The sequence below is a fragment of the Callorhinus ursinus genome, unplaced genomic scaffold (assembly GCF_003265705.2).
Source record: "Callorhinus ursinus isolate GAN/ISIS: 27379988/994484 unplaced genomic scaffold, GSC_fseal_2.0 scaffold11, whole genome shotgun sequence".
NCBI lineage: Eukaryota > Metazoa > Chordata > Mammalia > Carnivora > Otariidae > Callorhinus > Callorhinus ursinus.
In genome coordinates, this window is record NW_027397073.1 from 46565886 (window position 1) to 46584168 (window position 18283).

At 36.8% G+C, this 18283-nt stretch overlaps 1 protein-coding gene across 8 annotated transcripts in view; it reads left to right on the forward strand.

Annotated features, from left to right (window-relative positions):
• OSBPL1A (oxysterol binding protein like 1A) overlaps positions 1-18283 on the forward strand; it is a 231462-nt gene that overhangs the window by 66133 nt on the left and 147046 nt on the right. For 7 of the 8 annotated variants that reach the window (XM_025886552.2, XM_073898394.1, XM_073898392.1 and 4 more), the window contains 2 exons: positions 4523-4608; positions 5758-5902. In XM_025886552.2, coding sequence (XP_025742337.1) covers positions 4523-4608; positions 5758-5902 — 231 coding nt within the window. Of the gene's footprint in view, positions 1-4160; positions 4249-4522; positions 4609-5757; positions 5903-18283 lie in introns of all 8 variants that reach the window. The other variant, XM_025886556.2, reaches the window with a different exon arrangement.

Sequence of the window (18283 nt, forward strand, 5' to 3'; positions counted from 1 at the left end):
CACAGTAATTTCTTGATGAATCAGCATCATAGCTAGGAACTTCAGATATTAAACTGTGTTAAATAAGATATGAATCTGCAGTAACTTAGAGCAGTTTCTCTAAGATAGAATAAAACATATTTTGGTGCTTACATTGGGAAACTGTCATATGTTAGGCTATCCTCTGAATGGCCATGGCTTTGCTGTAATTAATTTTGGTAGTATTTCTATGCTAGAGAAGATTTCTTACTTTCTACTTTATAATAAAAAGCACGTATCTTGTGTTTCTTTGCTTTGTAATTCAGAGAAAGGCAAGATAATTTTGTATCTAAACGGTATTTATTTCTTAATTATTATTATTTTGCTGTAGTGTTCCATGATTCATTGTTTACGTATAACACCCAGTGCTCCATTCAGTATGTGCCTTCTTTAATACCCATCAATTTAATTATTTTTATGTAAAAACCAGTATCTTTTTACGACTTTCCAGTTGTCCTTGAAAACTAAAATATTCTCTTGTTTTCCCATTAAAATGATGTTTGCTTGTCAGACATCCTTAAGTCACTGTCTTAACTCACTCTTGGTTTTAAAATAAAACCCTTTCATTTAAAATGAATAAGCATATCAACATAAAACATCTTCTGTAAGGCTCTGTATTATGTGATTTTTTTTTTTGGGAGATTGCACATGTTAGATGTGATCCTGCCCTTTAATATATTGTGATCTAAGTGGGAGGATGAGGTCCTGTTCTTGACCATGTCCTGTCATTTTATTTTATTATTTTAAGTAATCTCTGTGCTCAACATGGGCTCAAATTCATGACCCTGAAAAGAATTGTGCTCTGCTGACTGAGCCAGCCAGGCGCCCTTGTCCTGTTGTTTTAATTGTAGCAAGATGAGAACCTGAAACTGAGGTTTTCCTGACAGAGTGGAATGTTAGTTTAGCCTGACAAGTTGATATTTAGTGGGGCTGATCATAAAGACATGTTCTACTGACTCCCCAAAACCCAAATCCACTAAGGACAAGGGTTTAGTTGACTCACAGACATTATGATTTGTCAGCTAATAAGATGATAGCCTGGGAAATGGAAGTAGAAACTTAATTGATTCTGCTCTGATGAGATCACCTTGGCCAGATATAATTTGTGCATATCACTTTAAATGGGTCAGACTTCAGGGAGTGCATCTAACAGCCCTCCAAGACTATAGGTAGAACAGAAACCACATGGTAGGGTAATGCACTAGAGACAGGAACTGTCACAGCAAAATCATACTCAAGTATCTAAAGAACTGTTACATTGTAATCTTATCTGTGTAATCTTATCTAGACCAGAGCTAGGTTGACCCCAGTTGACCAAGTGCCTAGGAGTTGATCTTTGGGTCCTGTGTATTGTAATATTGTCTTGGGTTGCATTCAAGGAGTAGTATGTTCATATGATTGGAGTTACTCAGACAAGGGTAGATGACTACTTGTCAGGCACTAGGGAGGAATACCTTCTTCTACATACCATTTGTCTTTCATTTTATTTTGAGAAATTTCTAACCTACAGGAAAGTTTCAAGAATAGTACAAGTACTTATAAATCCTTCACTTAGGGCGAAATGTTAATGACTGGTGAGCCTATCTGGCTTATCCTTTATATATTATTTAATGTTTATTTACTTTTAATTTTTTGCAGAACTATTTGGGAGTAATTTATAGACAGTAATACCTTAGCTCTATTTCAGTATGTATCCCTTAACAAAGATATCTTCTTACATAATCACAATATAGTGATCAATTTCAGAAAATTTAACATTATTATAATATAGTTTATATTCAGATTTTTGTCAATTGCCCAAATAATGTCCCTTGTAGAAATTTTCCCCCAATTCAGAATCTCTCATTGTGTTGTCACATTACTTTAGTCTCCTTTGTCTGGAATAATTCCTTAGCCTTTGCCCTTATGATCTTGACCTTTTTGAAGAAGAAGGCAATTGTAGAAGTATTTGTAGAATGTCTGGGTTTTTTTTTTTTTTCCTTTTCATATAATGAGATTCAGGATATGCATTTTTGCCAGGAATGGTGAGGTGGTATCCTTTACCAGTGCATCACATTAGGATACATGATGTCATTTTGTTCTATTACTGGTAATGTTATCTCTCATAACTCAGATAACATTGTTCACAGTGAAGGTACTTCCTCCCTTTGAAAGTAATAATCTGTGGTAAGAAAAATGTAAATTTCCAGTTTACCAATAATCTTTTATTATTTTTTTTAACCAAATCTCTTAATCGTTGATTTTTAGCCTTAATAATTCTTGCCTTGAACCATTTATTACCATGGAGATTGCAAAATTGTGATTTTCTTTTGTCAGTGAAGTACATTTGCCAGGTTCTTGCCTGCATTTCAAGTATATTACTATTTCACTTACCCTGTGCATGTATATAAGTGTGTTGTTAGGATGGAGTTAGACTTCATGATCTCTGCATCCTTATTAACTCTGGATGCAGATTCAAAAGAAAAATAGTTTATTGTCATATTAAAATTAAAATTTATAGGACAAATAATTTTTTGAATGGAATATTTCCTTTAAACACACTTATTGAGGTATAAAATAGATGTATAAAAGTATACATCATTAATGTACAGCTCAATTGTTTTCACAAACAGAACACGTCAATGTAAATAGCACATCAAGAAACAGAATGTTACCTGCACTCTAGAAGCCTCACTTCCCCAACTGGAATTTTTCCTTTTCATTGGCTGGGTCAATAATCTTTCAGTGTCCTTAATGAGCACAGGACAAGAACATATGCATGGTTTTCAACTCCAAATCCCCATTTTCCTTCAGTTATACACCTAGGCAATGTAGAAAGAAACATTAGGGTACCCTTCACCTCCTTTTCCTAAAGTCTAGAACCAACATGAGTAAGCATTTATTTGATTATTCACCAAATATTTATTGGCCAAATATGCATTGAGCCAGACACGTTCATAAATGCCTAGGATACACAGCAGAGTAAGAACAGTATCTGGCTGCAAGAATGACTGAGGGGATAAATGACAGCTCTGAGTAGTACATGTAATAGTAGAGGCATGTACAACAGGGATCGGGATGTGACTGTTCTCAGAGCTCACAGTCCAGTAGCCAGGGGACCAGTAAGAGGAAACAGTGAAGAGCGTGAATCCCAGCAAAAGCAGAAGCCATTGAGAGCCTATGCAGACGCTTGGGTGCCTTCCTCTGAGGTGGGGAGGGAGTCTGGGTGTGGAAATAAAAACGTTAGACTAGAAGATAATGGTACATTAGGAATGTTAGTCATTTCTTTAAACTAGTTCCAGCTATTGCCATATTCAAGGTAGTGTTTCCCCAGTCCCTTGGCTCCCCAACCTGCTTTTTTGTTCATGACTTGACTTCAGCCAGGAAGACCTGAGAAACCTTTTGTAATTACTCCCTTGCAGTCTTGGCACCAGGATTTTGTGCACATGTTTGAAGTGAGATTACTGAGCCTTTCTATGAAATTGCTTCTTTCTTACAAGCCAGAACAGAATTAAAATCTAGCAGAAAGAGACCCTATTGCATATTCCAGTCTCTGAAATCAGATTGCCTGTTGTTCTCTTTCCCTGCAAGTGTGGTTTAAGAAGCAGGTTAGAGTAGTAATAATAGCCTGGTCTCTGGAACCAGCCTGCACAAGTTCAAATTGCAGCTCCTCTGTTTCCAGCTGTGTGACCTTGGTTTAATTCCTTAACTACTTAGTGCCTCAGTTTCTTCATCTGTATAATCAGGATAATAGTAACACCTACTTCATAGCATAGTTATGAGGATTTAATGAATTAATATATTTTTTCCAAACTCATTTTTGAAGTATGGTTGACATACACTGTTATATTAGTTTCAGGTGTACAACATAGTGATTTGACAATTTTATATGTTACACATTGCTCACCATGATAAGTATAGTTTTCTGTCACCATATAAGGTTATTACAATAATGACTCTATTCTCTATGCTATATTTTTTCATCTCTATGACTTATAACTGGAAGCTACTTTTAAAGTGCTTTGAATAGCACTTGGCATATAGTAAGTGCTATAAAATTTGTTAAATCTTATGTGGAAGTATATAAGTATATATAAATCTACTTATTTTTATGGTTTGTACATCTTCCTACCAGTGCTATTTCTTATTGTTACTTTTCACAGATTCTAAGGTTCTGGAAGGTATGAATGCTACTCCCCAGTATATCTACCTTTCCAAGGCAGATATGTAATAGTATTTCAGCATGCAAAAGTAAGTCATAATTATTTGTGATGGGTATTGTAGTAAGATACTTAAAGACCTCTGAATTGAAAACATAAATTCATCTGAATCTGAAAGAAGTTTAAACTCTGTTATCTGAAATGTAAGGCAATGAGAATAACAATAAAGTCTTTAACTGCATTTGAATTATAATACAAAACATTGTGACTTTTTTCCCCCAGATCGCTTTATTCTTACACCTTTGTAATGATTTTGCTATAGGAATCTAACTAGAAGTGGAGTAACATGTACCTTCCTTTCACAGCTGTAGAAAGGACTCAACAAAGAAAGCTTGAAGAAGAACTTTTGGCAGCAGCGAGAGAAGGCAGAACAGCAGAACTCATAGCTCTGGTAAAACAGCAACAACAATGTGTATTCTTTACCCTTCAGGAAAATTTTAACTTAATGTTAACTTCATAATTTAGTCAAATTGTGGGACCAAAATACTGGAGATTATAATAATAGTACAAACATCCTTAAGTATCTAAAAACACTTGGCATAATTATAGTATAAGCAGGATACATTGTAATGATTATATTTTTCTCTGAATTTATTTACATCCCCACCCCCTACTGAAAACCTGATGGATTAAGAAACTGATTTTTCAAGGCAAATACTTAATGTAAGGATAATTTTTTCCAGAGTAAGCCAATTAAAACTGAAACAATATGTAGGATCCAATAAAGGAACAAGTTTCTCTAATTTTGATAAGCAATAATTTCTGAAAGGTGTGCTACACTTTTAGAAAGTAACATATAAAGAAGGGACAATATTTGGGAATATTTATATCATGGTAGAACAGACTGAAGACTTTACCCATTTTTTTTTCCTTTTGGAGACCTACTTTCTAGTTTCCATTTCCCACATAGTCTCATTAAACATGAAACCAAATTGGTTCTAAATTCAAGACTGAAGCATTGCCGTTTGCTTTAAAGTTATTTCAGCTCATTTGAGAAGGCCTCTTTGGTTTCCAATAAAGCGCCTCAAACATTTTTTAAGCTTTGTGAAATGGAGACTGTGTAAAGAAGTTTTTAAAGCAGTCATTTGGGAACAAATTCCATAGAACTTTAACATTTATACATTTAACATTTATGAGTTTAACTCTTCTGAATGACTGCCTATGGGAGACTGGTTTCTGGTTTGTATTTTTGCTGTCCCAAGTATGAATCACAAGACTGGTAGAAGGGAGCAAATCTTAGTGAAATCTTAATGTCCAGGGGTGGTGGGGTGCCATTGGTATAGTGCGTGGTGTCTGTGGTCACGGGAATGTGGGGCCTGAGCTTTCCTGGCACCTTGAGGACAAACATGGGGAGTGACATGGATTTGCTGGTTTAGTGAGGAAGAAGCCCTTGACTGTCTAGCTTCCTAGAGCTCTGGTGTTCATCAGCTTCTATAGTTTGAGCCCCCCCCCCCGAATATGCAGTTATACCTTAATGTGTTTTATGGGAGGAAGTCTATCTTTCATATGTAATTCTGCATTGCATGTTTTCATTCGTTAGCTCAACAGGCCCAATCCTCCTGATGTTAATTGTTCGGATCAGTTAGGAAATACACCCTTGCATTGCGCAGCTTACCGGGCTCATAAGCAGTGTGCCTTAAAGCTTCTGAAAAGTGGAGCAGACCCAAATCTGAAGAACAAAAATGGTAAGCATGTTGGTAAAAGACATTTTTGGTCATTTGGAAGCTATAAAAATAAATCCGTGCCATATAAAATTGCTTTGCTTTAATATCCAGCCTTTGTTAAACTATATGGCTCCTACTTAATTTTGAAGTCAAGGCATTCACACAAAAGAAAAAAATAAACTTACTAATTTCCTTCCTAGTTTAAGAGTTAACTGTTGAATAATACCTATTCCATAGGGGGCAGTAATGATTAAAATAGGCCGCCCCCCCCCCCCCCCCCCGCCGAGGGAAAGAGAATATAGTTGATTCTCATTATTTAAGATAGATATGTTCTGCCAAGTTGTGAACAGAGAATTAATGAATACTGAGCCATTGGTCCTAGGGGGAATATGGAGTTACATTCTTGAAAGCCTCTGGTCACAACATTTTTATACTGATTAATATATAACTTTATTTTGTGTGTATTTCTGTTTTAAAACACTTTAATATATATTGTTAGTTCATGAACATAGAGCTTATGCCAACAGCACTATCACTCATGCCTGAGCAGAGTTTGTCTAATATAATATATTCTCCATAAAGCACATCATAGCTCTCTTGCTCTTAGGAACATTAGATAACAATTCAATGCCATGTTTGGTGGCCAGTTTCAACAGTGAAACCACCAACAAAAAGCAGAAATACTGAAAACGTGGCAGTACTAGGTAGACTGTGATAGGGACATTTGTTCACTGTGTGAGAGCTGAAACAGGAAGGCAGAGTGCCACCTTGTTCTACCTCAGCTGGGAACATGAGAAGACTCAAATTTTTCACCACTTTGGATTTGCCTGTGAATGACCGAGAAATTGCTATAAGTATTGATTTTGGGGTTACAAATTTTAGCAATAGGCACCAAGGCAAGTGTGGAATGTACAGGTAATGAGTTTCAACTCTACATGCATGACAGTATCAGAGATGGTGTCCTGGGTATTCAAAGGGGGAACATTGCATTAGGGCCATTCACTTTTAAGGATGCTTCCCCCTGCCTACCACCAAACCTGGATTAGGACTTGATTTGGCAGTGGTCCACCAGGACCCTTTTTTCACCTCCATCATTGCCAAAATCATACTCCATGATAATTGTTGACTTACATATTTGCATCCCATGAGACTGGATTCCTAAAGGCAGAGCTAATACCTTACTTTCTGGTTTACCTGGGATCTAGAGTAATGTATAGCTACATGACACCTTCTACATGTTGCATGTTTGTTGAAGGCTTAAGTAATTAGAAATGGCTTCATGAAGGAATAGGTATTTAGTATAGACTGAAGTCCTAGTAGGATTTTTTTTTTTAAATCCTCTCTAAATACCTGTAGCTCTAACAAAATGCACCACTCAATATTTTTCTTTTTAAACATAAACAGAATATCATTAAATTTTGGAAAGGGTATTCTAAGCAGAGAGAAGAGTATGACAGAGGCATGAAGATAAAAAAATTCAAGTCAAGTTTAGGTGACATCCTCATTTTGGTACATCCACACATGTAAAGGGTAGCAGTACTAGGTAATCTTATAAATGCAGATTAGGCTTGCATGGTGGAAAGCCTTAAGATGCCAGATCATTTTACCCCTTAATTTGGAAGTTCAGGGGACCATGATAAAGAAATAGGTGAGCAGTGGAGAGATGAGGTACTTTAAAAAGATTAATGTGGTTACAGTATCTAGGATGGGTTGTGACAGAACCAAGACTATAGGGAGGGGTCCGTAAGACCATTGGAGTGGTCTTGGGCGAGAGGTAATTAGGGCCTGAACTTTTATTGACCTCAATGGGAATAGAAAGGAAAAAAAATTGATGATAGAATTTTCTGCTCTCCTCCCTTCCTTTGTCCTTTATGCTATAGACGGCATTAACCAATAGATACATAATGAGAGCCACATATGTAATTTTAAGTTTTCTAGTAGGCACATTTAAAAAGTAAAAAACCAATGAAATAAATTTTAATAATCTATTTTATTTTAAACAGTATATCCAAAAGCCATGTCAACATGTAATCAGTGAAAAATAGTGAGATCTTACATCTCCTTTTTGATATTAAGTCTTTGAAATCTGGTGTATATTTGGCACTTACCAGCACATCTCAGTTTGAATTAGCCACATTTCAAGTACTGCATAGCTACATGTGATTACTGGCCACTGTATTGGACATAGTCAGCTCTAGACATGCCAAACTGTTTGAGTCTCAGGTTAACCATGCTGTCCCTACCCTACCTGTGCTCTTCTCCCTGACAGAAATGCCCTTTTCATGCTTGTCTGTGTGGTAAACCCTAGTCTCATTTTAAAAGCTCAAATTGTCTTCCCCAGAGAGGCTTTCCCTGTATCTCTAGGATAGATATAGGTTCTTCCTGGAATCAAAGAAGTGAAACCAGGGGATAGAGAAGGGAAAACACTCAGGAGATGTGAGGGAAATATCAGTTCCATGGAAGCCAAAGGAAGACTTAAAATGTGGAATAAAGGGGTAGGGTGTATTTGTTGTCATGCGCAACTTACACTGAAGAAGATAGATGTTTAGACACTGTGCGATTCAGTGACTCAGTGCCCAGAGGTCCTTTCTGAAAGAGTGGTGTCCGCTGGGTAGTTGAGCAACAGCAGGGTTAGGGGTTGAGGACTGAGTAGGCAGTGAGGAGGCGGAGGTAGCACTACTCATCTGCTGCTCTGCGGTATTTGAGAACAGAAGGAATGGTTTCATCGCCAAGGGGAAGGTTTTTTAGGCAGAGAGATTTAGGCATGTTTTTAAAGTTAAGGAGGATTAACGCAATAGAAGAAGAGCTTGATGATTTAATTGCAGGAGTTAGAAAATGTAACTTTAAAAAATGCAATGCTTTGGTAACGGCAAAAAAACAAAAACAAAAACCATGTTCCAATTGAAGGATATAAAAGACCTAAAAATGGAGAAACCTATGATGTTTTTGGGGAAAAAACTCAAAATCAAAAAGCTAACAATTCTCTCCAAATGAATTCAAAGTAATCCCAGCCAGAATCCTCAAAGGGTTTTCATAGGACTTGATTACCTGACTCTCATTTCTATAGAAAAGTCCAGGGCAGTGAATTTTAAAGTGGAAAGAGAAGATGGGGGATTGTCCTGCTGGATAAAAAGACTAATTCTGAACCCTATTGGAAGTAAAATATTCATTTATTCAACAAATACTTAGTGTTTATGTGCTAAATACTATTCCAGGAACTAGGGATCTAGAGCAGTGAAAAAAAAAAAAAAACAAACAAATCCCTGCTTTCGGGGAGCTTACATTCTAATAGGAGAGAGCCATTGAAAAGCAAACATTATGTCAGATGAGATCAGTGCCTAGGAGAGGGGAAAAAGGCAAGGAAGGAGGAATTGGGAGTGTGTTGGGTGTATCGAGGGTTGCTGCTTTATGAAAGGTGGCAGGAAAAGCTCTGTGAGAATGGTACTTAAGACTTGAAGCACTGTCAATACCTAGGTAATGAGGATGGTCCTAGGCAGCAGATGTGGGAGGTGTATGTGATGTCTGTCATGAAAAGCAAGGAGACCAGTTTGTCCAGAGTAGAGTGAGGGGAGAGTGGTTGGAGGAGGAGTGGTTGGAGACCAGATAGTTTGGAAATTAAAACATGTACATATGGGGAACTTGATAGATGACAAAGGTGGCATGAAAAGTGGATGAGGAAAGAACTGAGTAAATAATGCTGGGGCAAGAGGCATTGGGAACTGCATGATGAAAGGCCTTGTGGGTTATCATAAGAATTGTGGCTCTTACTCTTTGTGAGATGGGAAGATGTGGGAGGGCTTAGAATGCAGCAGTGATGTGATCAGACCTAGGTTCTAAAAAATGGTCACTGACTGTTGTGAGAATAAATCCTAGGAAGATGAGAAGGGGAAGCAGGCTATTGGAATAATCTGGTGAGAGAGGATATTGACTTGGATCAGGATAGTGGCCATACAAATGATGTAAATGCTTGGATTTTTTTTTTTTTTTTTTTTTTTTTTTTACATAATTTGAAGGCAGAGTGGTCAGGATTTTCTGATGGCTGGGATATGTGAGGTATGAGAAAAAGACAGGGATTGAGGGCGAATTTACAGTCTTTCAGCTGAGGACCTGGAAAAAGGGAATTTCTAGTTACGGAGTAGGGTAAGACTGCAGGGAAGGGTAGGCTAGCATAGCAATGGCTGAGAATTAGGAGTTTGGTTTTTAAGGTGTTGAAAATTTGAAATCCTATTCTACAATCCAAGTGAGATGTCAGAAATAGGAGTTTGTGCTTAGGAGAGATCTCTGGGTGGAGATATAAATTTGGGAATTGTCAGCATGTAGAGTTAGTAAGGGGATGGATAAGATCACTTAGATCTTGGTATTAGTTCAGGGTCATGAAGATGAACAGACCAGATAGTTTGGAAATTAAAACATGTACATATGGGGAACTTGATAGATGACAAAGGTGGCATGAAAAGTGGATGAGGAAAGAACTGAGTAAATAATGCTGGGGCAATTAGTTATCCATATAGATATACATGAGAGATACACATATGTCACATATATACCATGTATGTGGGATGTGTGTATATGTATCTTGCATATATGTGATTATGGAGGCAGATATCTGCCACAATATGCTGTCTGCAAGCTGGAGAACCAAGAAAGCTGATGGTGTAATTCAGTCTGAACACCTGAGACCAGGAAGGCCACCAGTGCAAGTCCTCGAGTCCAAAGGCTGAAGAACCAGGAGCTCCTATGTCAGAGGGCAGAAAGAGAAGGATGTCTCAGCTCAAGAAGTGACAGAATTCATTCTTCCTCTGCCTTTAGGCCCTCAATAGATTGAATGGTGCCCACCCACATTGGTGAGGGCAGATCTTCTTTACTCAGTTCACTTGTTCAAAAGCTAATCTTATCCAGAAACACCCTCACAGGCAGACCCAAAAACAATGTTTTATCAGCTTTCGGGGCATCTCTTTAGCCTGTTTAAGTTGACACACACAATTAACCATCACGTAACCCAATTCCATGACTGTGTGATATGGTATAAAGATAGATATATGGATTTGTAGAACAGGAGCGAGTCTAGACAGCAACCTATATATAGGGAGAATTGATTTTTGATAAAGGTGTCAAGGCAATGAGTGGAGAAAATGTTGAGTTTTATAAGTTTTTTATATATTTTGGATTCTGACCCTTTATCAGATATGGCATTTGCAAATACCTTCTTCCATTCTGTATGTTTAGTTTTGTTGATTGTTTCCTTCACTGTGCAGAAGCTTTTTATTTTGATGTAGTCCCAGTAGTTTATTTTTGCTCTTGTTTCCCTTGCCTCAGGAGACATAACTAGAAATAAGTTGCTATGGCTGATGTCAAAGAAGTACTGCCTGTGCTCTCTTCTAGAATTTTTATGGTTTCAGGTCTCACATTTAAGTCTTTAATCCATTTTGAGTTTATTTTTGTGTATGGTGTAAGGAAGTGGTCCCATTTCATTCTTTTGCATGTTGCTGTCCAGTTTTCCTAATACCATTTGTTGAAGAGACATTCTTTTTCCTATTGTATATCCTTTCCTGCTTTGTTGAAGATTAATCAACCATATAATTGTGGGTTCATTTCTGGGTTTTGTATTCTGTTCTATTGATATGTGTCTGTTTTTGTGCCAGTACCATACTCTTTTGATTACTACATCTGTATAACTTGAAGTCCAGAATTGTGGTGCCTCCAGCTTTTTATTTTTCAATATTGCTTTGGCTATGCAGGGTCTTTTGTGGTTCCAAACAAATTTTAAGATTGTTCTAGCTCTGTGAAAAATACTGTTGGTATTTTGACAGGGAATGCATTAAATGTGTAGATTGCTTTGGGTAGTATAGACATTTTAACAATATTCTTCCAGTCCATGAGCATGGAATGTCTGTTTCTTTGTGTCATCTTCAGGTTCTTTCATCAGTGTTGTATGGCTTTATTCCTGGATATCTTACTGCTTTTGGTGCAATTGTAAATGGGAGCGATTCCCTAATTTCTCTTTCTGCTGCTTCATTATTGATATATAGAAATGAAACATTTCTGTATGTTGATTTTATATCCTGCAACTTTACTGCATTTGTTTATCAGTTCTAGCAGTTTTTTTTTAGTAGAGTCTTCAAGGTTTTCTATATATATAGTATCATGTCATCTGCAAATAGTGCAAGTTTGACTTCTTCCTTGCCAATATGGATGCCTTTTATTTGTTGTCTGCTGTGGCTAGGACTTCCAGGACTATGTAAATAAAAGTGCTGAGAGTGGACATCCCTGTCTTGTTTCTTACCATCAAGAAAACTCTCAATATTTCCCTATTTAGGATATTAGCTATGGGTTTTTCATATATAGCCTTTCTTATGTTGAGGTAGGTTCCCTCTAAACCTACTTTGTTGAGGATTTTTATCATGAATGGATGTTATATTTTTTCAAATGCTCTTCTGCATCTATTGAAACGATCATATGATTCTTATCCTTTCTTTTACTAATGCGATATGTCATGTTGATTTGCAAATATTGAACTACCCTTGCAAACCCAGGAGTAAATTCACTTGATCATGGTGAATGATTTTTTTTAAAACGTATTGTAGGGTTCAGTTTGCTAATATTTTATTGAGCATTTTTACATCTATGTTCATCAGTGATATTGGCCTCTAGGTTTTCTTTTTTAGTGGTGTCTTTATCTGGTTATGGTACCAGGGTAACACTGGCATCATGGAATGAATTTGGAAATTTTCCTTTTCTGTTTTTTGGAATAATTTGAAAAGAATAGATAGTAACTCTTCTTTAAATGTTTGGTAGAATTCACCTGTGAAGCCAGGAGATTTTTGATTACCAATTCAGTTTCTTTGCTGATTACCAGTCTGTTCAAGTTTTCTGTTTCTTACTGTTTTAGTTTTGGTAGTTGATATGTTTCTAGGCATTTCTCCATTTCTTCTAGGTTGTCCAGTTTGTTGGCATATAGTTTTTTATAATATAATCTTATAATTGTATTTCTGTGTTGGTGTTTGTTATTTCTCTTCTCTCATTTGTGATTTTATTTGGGTTCTTTTTCTTTTTGATAAGTCTGGCTGGAGGTTTATCTTTTCTATTTTTTTGAAGAACCAGCTTTGTTTCATTGATTTTTCTTTTATATTGTTTTTTTAGTTTCTATATCATTTATTTCTGCTCTAATCTTTATTATTTCCTTCCTTCTGTTGATTTTAGGCTCTGTTGTTCTTTTTCTAGCTCCTTTAGGTGTAAGGCTAGGTTGTGTGAGATTTTTATTACTTCTTGAGGTAGACCTGTATTGCTATGTAGTTCCCTCTTAGGACCACTTTTGCTGCATCCCAAAGGTTTTAGACTGTTATATTTTCATTTTCATATGTTTCCATGTATTTTTTATGTCTTCTTTGATTTCCTGGTTGGCCCATTCATTATTTAGTAGCATGTTGTTTAACCTTCATGTATTTGTGGTCTTTCGAGGCTTTTTCTGAAGGGTAAGCTTGTAAATATAATGGAAGTTGGGTACAGATACCTGGAAAGGACTTCCCTAGCGGGCTCTATGAACTACAGAGCAGTGGGAACAACTACATTACATAATTTAAATTTTATCTACTAATTACTAGTTAAGAACTAAAGTTATTTTCCTACCTGGGAATTAAGCAAAGGAATCCTGAAAGTGCCAAAAGAGTCAGTACCCTAAAATTGATGTTAACAGTATGATTCCTAGTGCCTTTACCAATTTCCCAAAGACTTGAATAGTTTTTTTAGGTGGTGGTTTATAATGATTATTCCTTCAAAATTTGGATTCCAAAAGCATTCTAGTGTAGCAAGAATTAATAGTCCCATGTGAATATCAGTCTAAACTAAAGAAATGTCCCTGTAAACATAAAAAATTTGATTGTTGATGTTTAAATATACTTTAACCCTATAGTTTATAAGTGTTCTTGATAAAAGTCAGGATGACACCTTCTGAGAAAGTATTTTAAATCCTACTGTCTGCATTATAGAAAAAAAACACCAAATTATTAAAATAGTCTTTTTCTTTGGCATATTGTATAACTTTCTCACTTCATACCTATTTTAGAACAGTTTTTTAAAAATTGCAAAACTAATGCTTATGTTCAAAATGAAGAAAATGAAGGCACCCACAAAGTGGAATCATCTATGACCCAAATACCTATAAACACTTAGCTTTTAATCGTTAGTTATTATTCTCTGGTAGACCAAACTTTTTAAAAAAAAAGTTTAAAATAATAGGGGCGCCTGGATGGCTCAGCCAGTTGGGCATCTGACTCTTGATCTTAGTTCAGGTCTGATCTGAGGATTGTGAGTTCAAGCCCTGCAGTGGGCTCTACACTGGGTATGAAGCCTACTTTAAAAAAAATTTTTTTTTAAGTTTAAAATAATAAATACCAGCTCAAGAGTATAGGCAAAAGGAAGGTCATGTATTACTAATATCAGAATACAGAGTTATCTCATGGTATTACAAGGCAGGCATCAGAAGGGATAGAATCAGGAGCTATTAGGAATCAAGAAGGCTACCACTCATTGTATGTGTATCCTTCTCTCAATGCTTGATCTCTCATTTCTTTCTCTTAGCAGATCAGTTTTCCAGTATATATGCTGGAAGATGACTGCCCTGAACTCCATTCAGTAGACCAGGATTTCCTAACCTCAGTTTTAAATTTCATTGGGAGATAAGCCAATGGCACCCACTGTGTTTGGGGCCTGCCTCTGATACAGACAGCTGGAACTCTGGGACAGGGCCTTATGGTGCAACCATGGCTGCTATGTCTCCCCCAGGGGGTGTGGAAAGAGCAGTGCTCAGATACTGGTGAAAGAGTGAGGGTTGGCAAATGCCTCAAAGTGTCTAGTCCTTCTGTTTTATGGCTTGTAAATAGAGTTGACATATTAAACTCGTACTTTTTATCAAGTATCAACAATTTTTCCATATTGTCTCCAGAAGCATAGTCTTCTTAGCTCACCTTCTGGATAGTATTTCACATGGATATAATTTACCACCCAAAACGCCAATAATATGGACAATAATTATCTGCTTTTCGACTACTAAATTTTCCCAGTTTTTTCTTTTTTTAAAAAAATGTTTTGCATTTTTATTTAAATTTGTTGATCCTCTTCTTTGATTTCTTTGAACACTTCTAGACTTAAGATTTGGTAAATATTTGATTGTTTTCTCCTAGCTTATCTGTAATCACATTCATTCATTAAGCAAATGCTGACCCTCTACTGTGTGCCAAGAACAATTTTAGGTGCTGGGGATCCACAGCCAACAAAACCTGACAGTCCCCACACTCTTAGAGCTTATGTCCTAGCGGGAGGATATAGACAAAATGTGAATACACATATAATGTCAGGCAGTGAGGTGCAGAAAAATACAGGATGAAGGGGATAGAGAGTGATGATGTCGGGGGCGGGGCGCCGTTGTTTTGGAAAGCATGTAAGGGAAGGCCTCTGAGCACAGAGCTGAGTTGAGTGAGGCCTGAGGATATCTGGCAGAAGACCATTGAAAACCGAGGACAAGCAAGTGTAAAAGCTCTGGGGTGGGAGAGCACTTGGCACATTTAAAGAAGAAAGCTGTCACGGTGCCTAGGGCAGGGCAAGTGGGGGGAGAGGGGTAAATCTGGGAAAGTAGCCAGAGGCCCAGCCCTGTTTTTTGCAGGGTTTTGAGTAAGCAACGTTTATATGGGAGTGTGTGTTAGGGTGTGAGACTCTCAAATTGCTAATCACTTGTCTTTAATAAACCCTTCATCGAGCAATCTTTCCTTGTCCATTGTTTATGCCTTTCTCCTACCTTTTAAGAATTTATTCTCCCTCTCCCTCCCCTAGCTTGGGCTCTCTCTCACTCTGTCTCAAATAAATAAAATCTTAAAAAAAAAAAAAAAATTATGCTCTTTTGTTTTCTGTTCTCTTTCATTGCTTCATCTCTCTCTTTTGCAGGTATCTCATTTTTTTAAAAGATTTTTATTTGAGAGAGAGAGCATGAGAGGAGATAGGGTCAGAAGGAGAAGCAGACTCCCCGCTGAGCAGGGAGCCTGATGTGGGACTCGATCCCAGGACTCTGGGATCATGACCTGAGCTGAGGGCAGTCACCTAACCAACTGAGCCACCCAGGTGCCCTCAAGTTTCTCATTTTTAATGATTGTTTTTGTAATGTGTAAATATCTGATAAGGTTTCTCTTTTTTTTGTTTTTGGACGATTGTCTTTGACATTCTTACCTGTTTATTCTCCTAGATGGCATTTAAAATAATTTCTTCTGGGTTTGTAGTAAATATACCATTGGTATGTTATTGAAATTACATTCTGTATAAATTCCTTTGAGGAATGTTGACATTTTTATTTAGTGTTCTCACTAAAGAAATTTATAACATGTAAAAATTTAAATATTGGATCATGCCTGGTTTTTATTTTGTTTGATAAAAGATGTACAATTTTGAATTGACTGGTTATGGTGCTCATCTGGGTAGGGAGGCTATTTCATTCAGTTAAAATATTTAATTCTTACTGTGTGTCAGGCACTTTAGGCATTGAATCTAGAAATGAAGGCTTAGTACTGGAATTTCAGCTAGTTGGCAGGAGTTCAGAATTTATTTTTGGTGTAGGGCAGAATTCTGTGAAAGAAATCACATTGTCCTCCTCCCCTTCGCCTAAAGGAATAATTTCTCAAAAGTGCCCTGTAGATAGAATAAAAATAACAGTTGGCAGACCTTTTTATAAGACCTCTTCCTATATGCTAGCTAGAAAACTTGAAGTGGCTATTAATTTCTCAGTTAACACTTTATTTTCCCCACTAAAGTAATAATTAGTCCAAGTTTTACCCATTGGCAGTCCTATAAATCTACCTTTAAAATCTGAAACCCTTAAACTTCTCTATTTTCCTCTGTCTCCATTTTATCTATGGCTAACTCTCTAGTCCAAACCACTATTATCTTTCACTTGGACTATCACTATTGCTTTGTAACTGTTCTCTCTGCTTTTCTCTTGCCCACATTTACAAGGCATTTTCCATACCGTAGCCATGGTGATCTTTTAAAAAATGTTTTTATTGAAGTTATCAAAGCTTAAAAAATAGTATAATTAATTGATGTGCTCTTCACTCTCCTTCAGGAATTCTCAAACTGGCCACTCTCCTGTTACTATGTTGTTTTGTGTATAAATATTTCAGTATAGGGGCGCCTGGCTGGCTCAGTCATTTGAGCATGTGACTCTTGATCTCAGGGTTGTGAGTTTGAGCTCTGTGTTGGGTGTAAAGATTACTTAAAAATAAAATCTTTAAAAAATATATTTCAGTATAATTATAAAAGATAGGGCTTCTTTAGAAAAAACTATAGCCACATGATGGTTGCACAGCTCTGAATATACTGAAAACCACTGAAATGTACACTTTAAATGGGTGAATTATATGGTATGTGAATTATATCTCAACAGAGCTGTTAAAAAACATTGCTACAATAACATCCTGTTAGTAACAATTTTACAAAACCACCAAATAGCCATAGTTCACATTTCCCCCATTACCCTTCTAAATAATTTTTTTTTTTTTTTTTTTTACACTTTGACGGTTTTAAACATAAGTCAGATCATGTTCCTCTTTTTCTTAAAACCCTGCAGTGGCTTTTCATCATATTTAAAATAACCTAAAGCCCTGTATTGACTCACAAAGTTCTGACCTACAAAGCCCTGACATGATGTGGCTTCTGGCTTCTATCTCTCATGCCCAGTAAATTGTTTTTAGTGTTCCATCCTGGAATGCCCTTCCCCTATATTTTCTCAAGACCAGATCCTTCCTTTCAATTTAAACACCTTTTCCTCAGAAAGGCCTACACTGATCAGTTGCCCAGTCTCCAGTCTGAAGTGGTACCCTAATCATTCTGTATCACATCATTCACTTAAAAAGTATCAGCATAACATGGTTTATTATCTGCCATGTAATTTTTTAAAAAGATTTATTTATTTTAGAGAGCTGGGTGTGAGGTGGGGAGGGAGAGAGAGAATCTAAAGCAGACTCCCCGCTGAGCACAGAGCCTGATGCGGGACGTGATCCTGAGATCATTGCAGGGCTGAGATCGTGACCTGGGCCAAAATCCAGAACCAGATGCCTAGTTGAGCCACCCAGGTGCACCTCTGCCATGTAATTTTTATTGATTTACTATCTTTTTCTCTCTTTCCATGCTACCCTGCCCCCCCCCCAATTTTTTCTGTCATGTTCACTGTTGAATCCCCAGTGCCTAAAATATTAGTTGGTGCATAGTAGATCCTCATTAGGAGAAATTCATACAAAAAGCTGCCTAACACCACAGCCACTGTTTGGTATTTATAAAAAGGTTATTTGATCAGCTATCAAAAAGAATGAAGTCTTGCCATTTGCAACATCATGAATGGAACTAGAATGTATTACGCTAAAT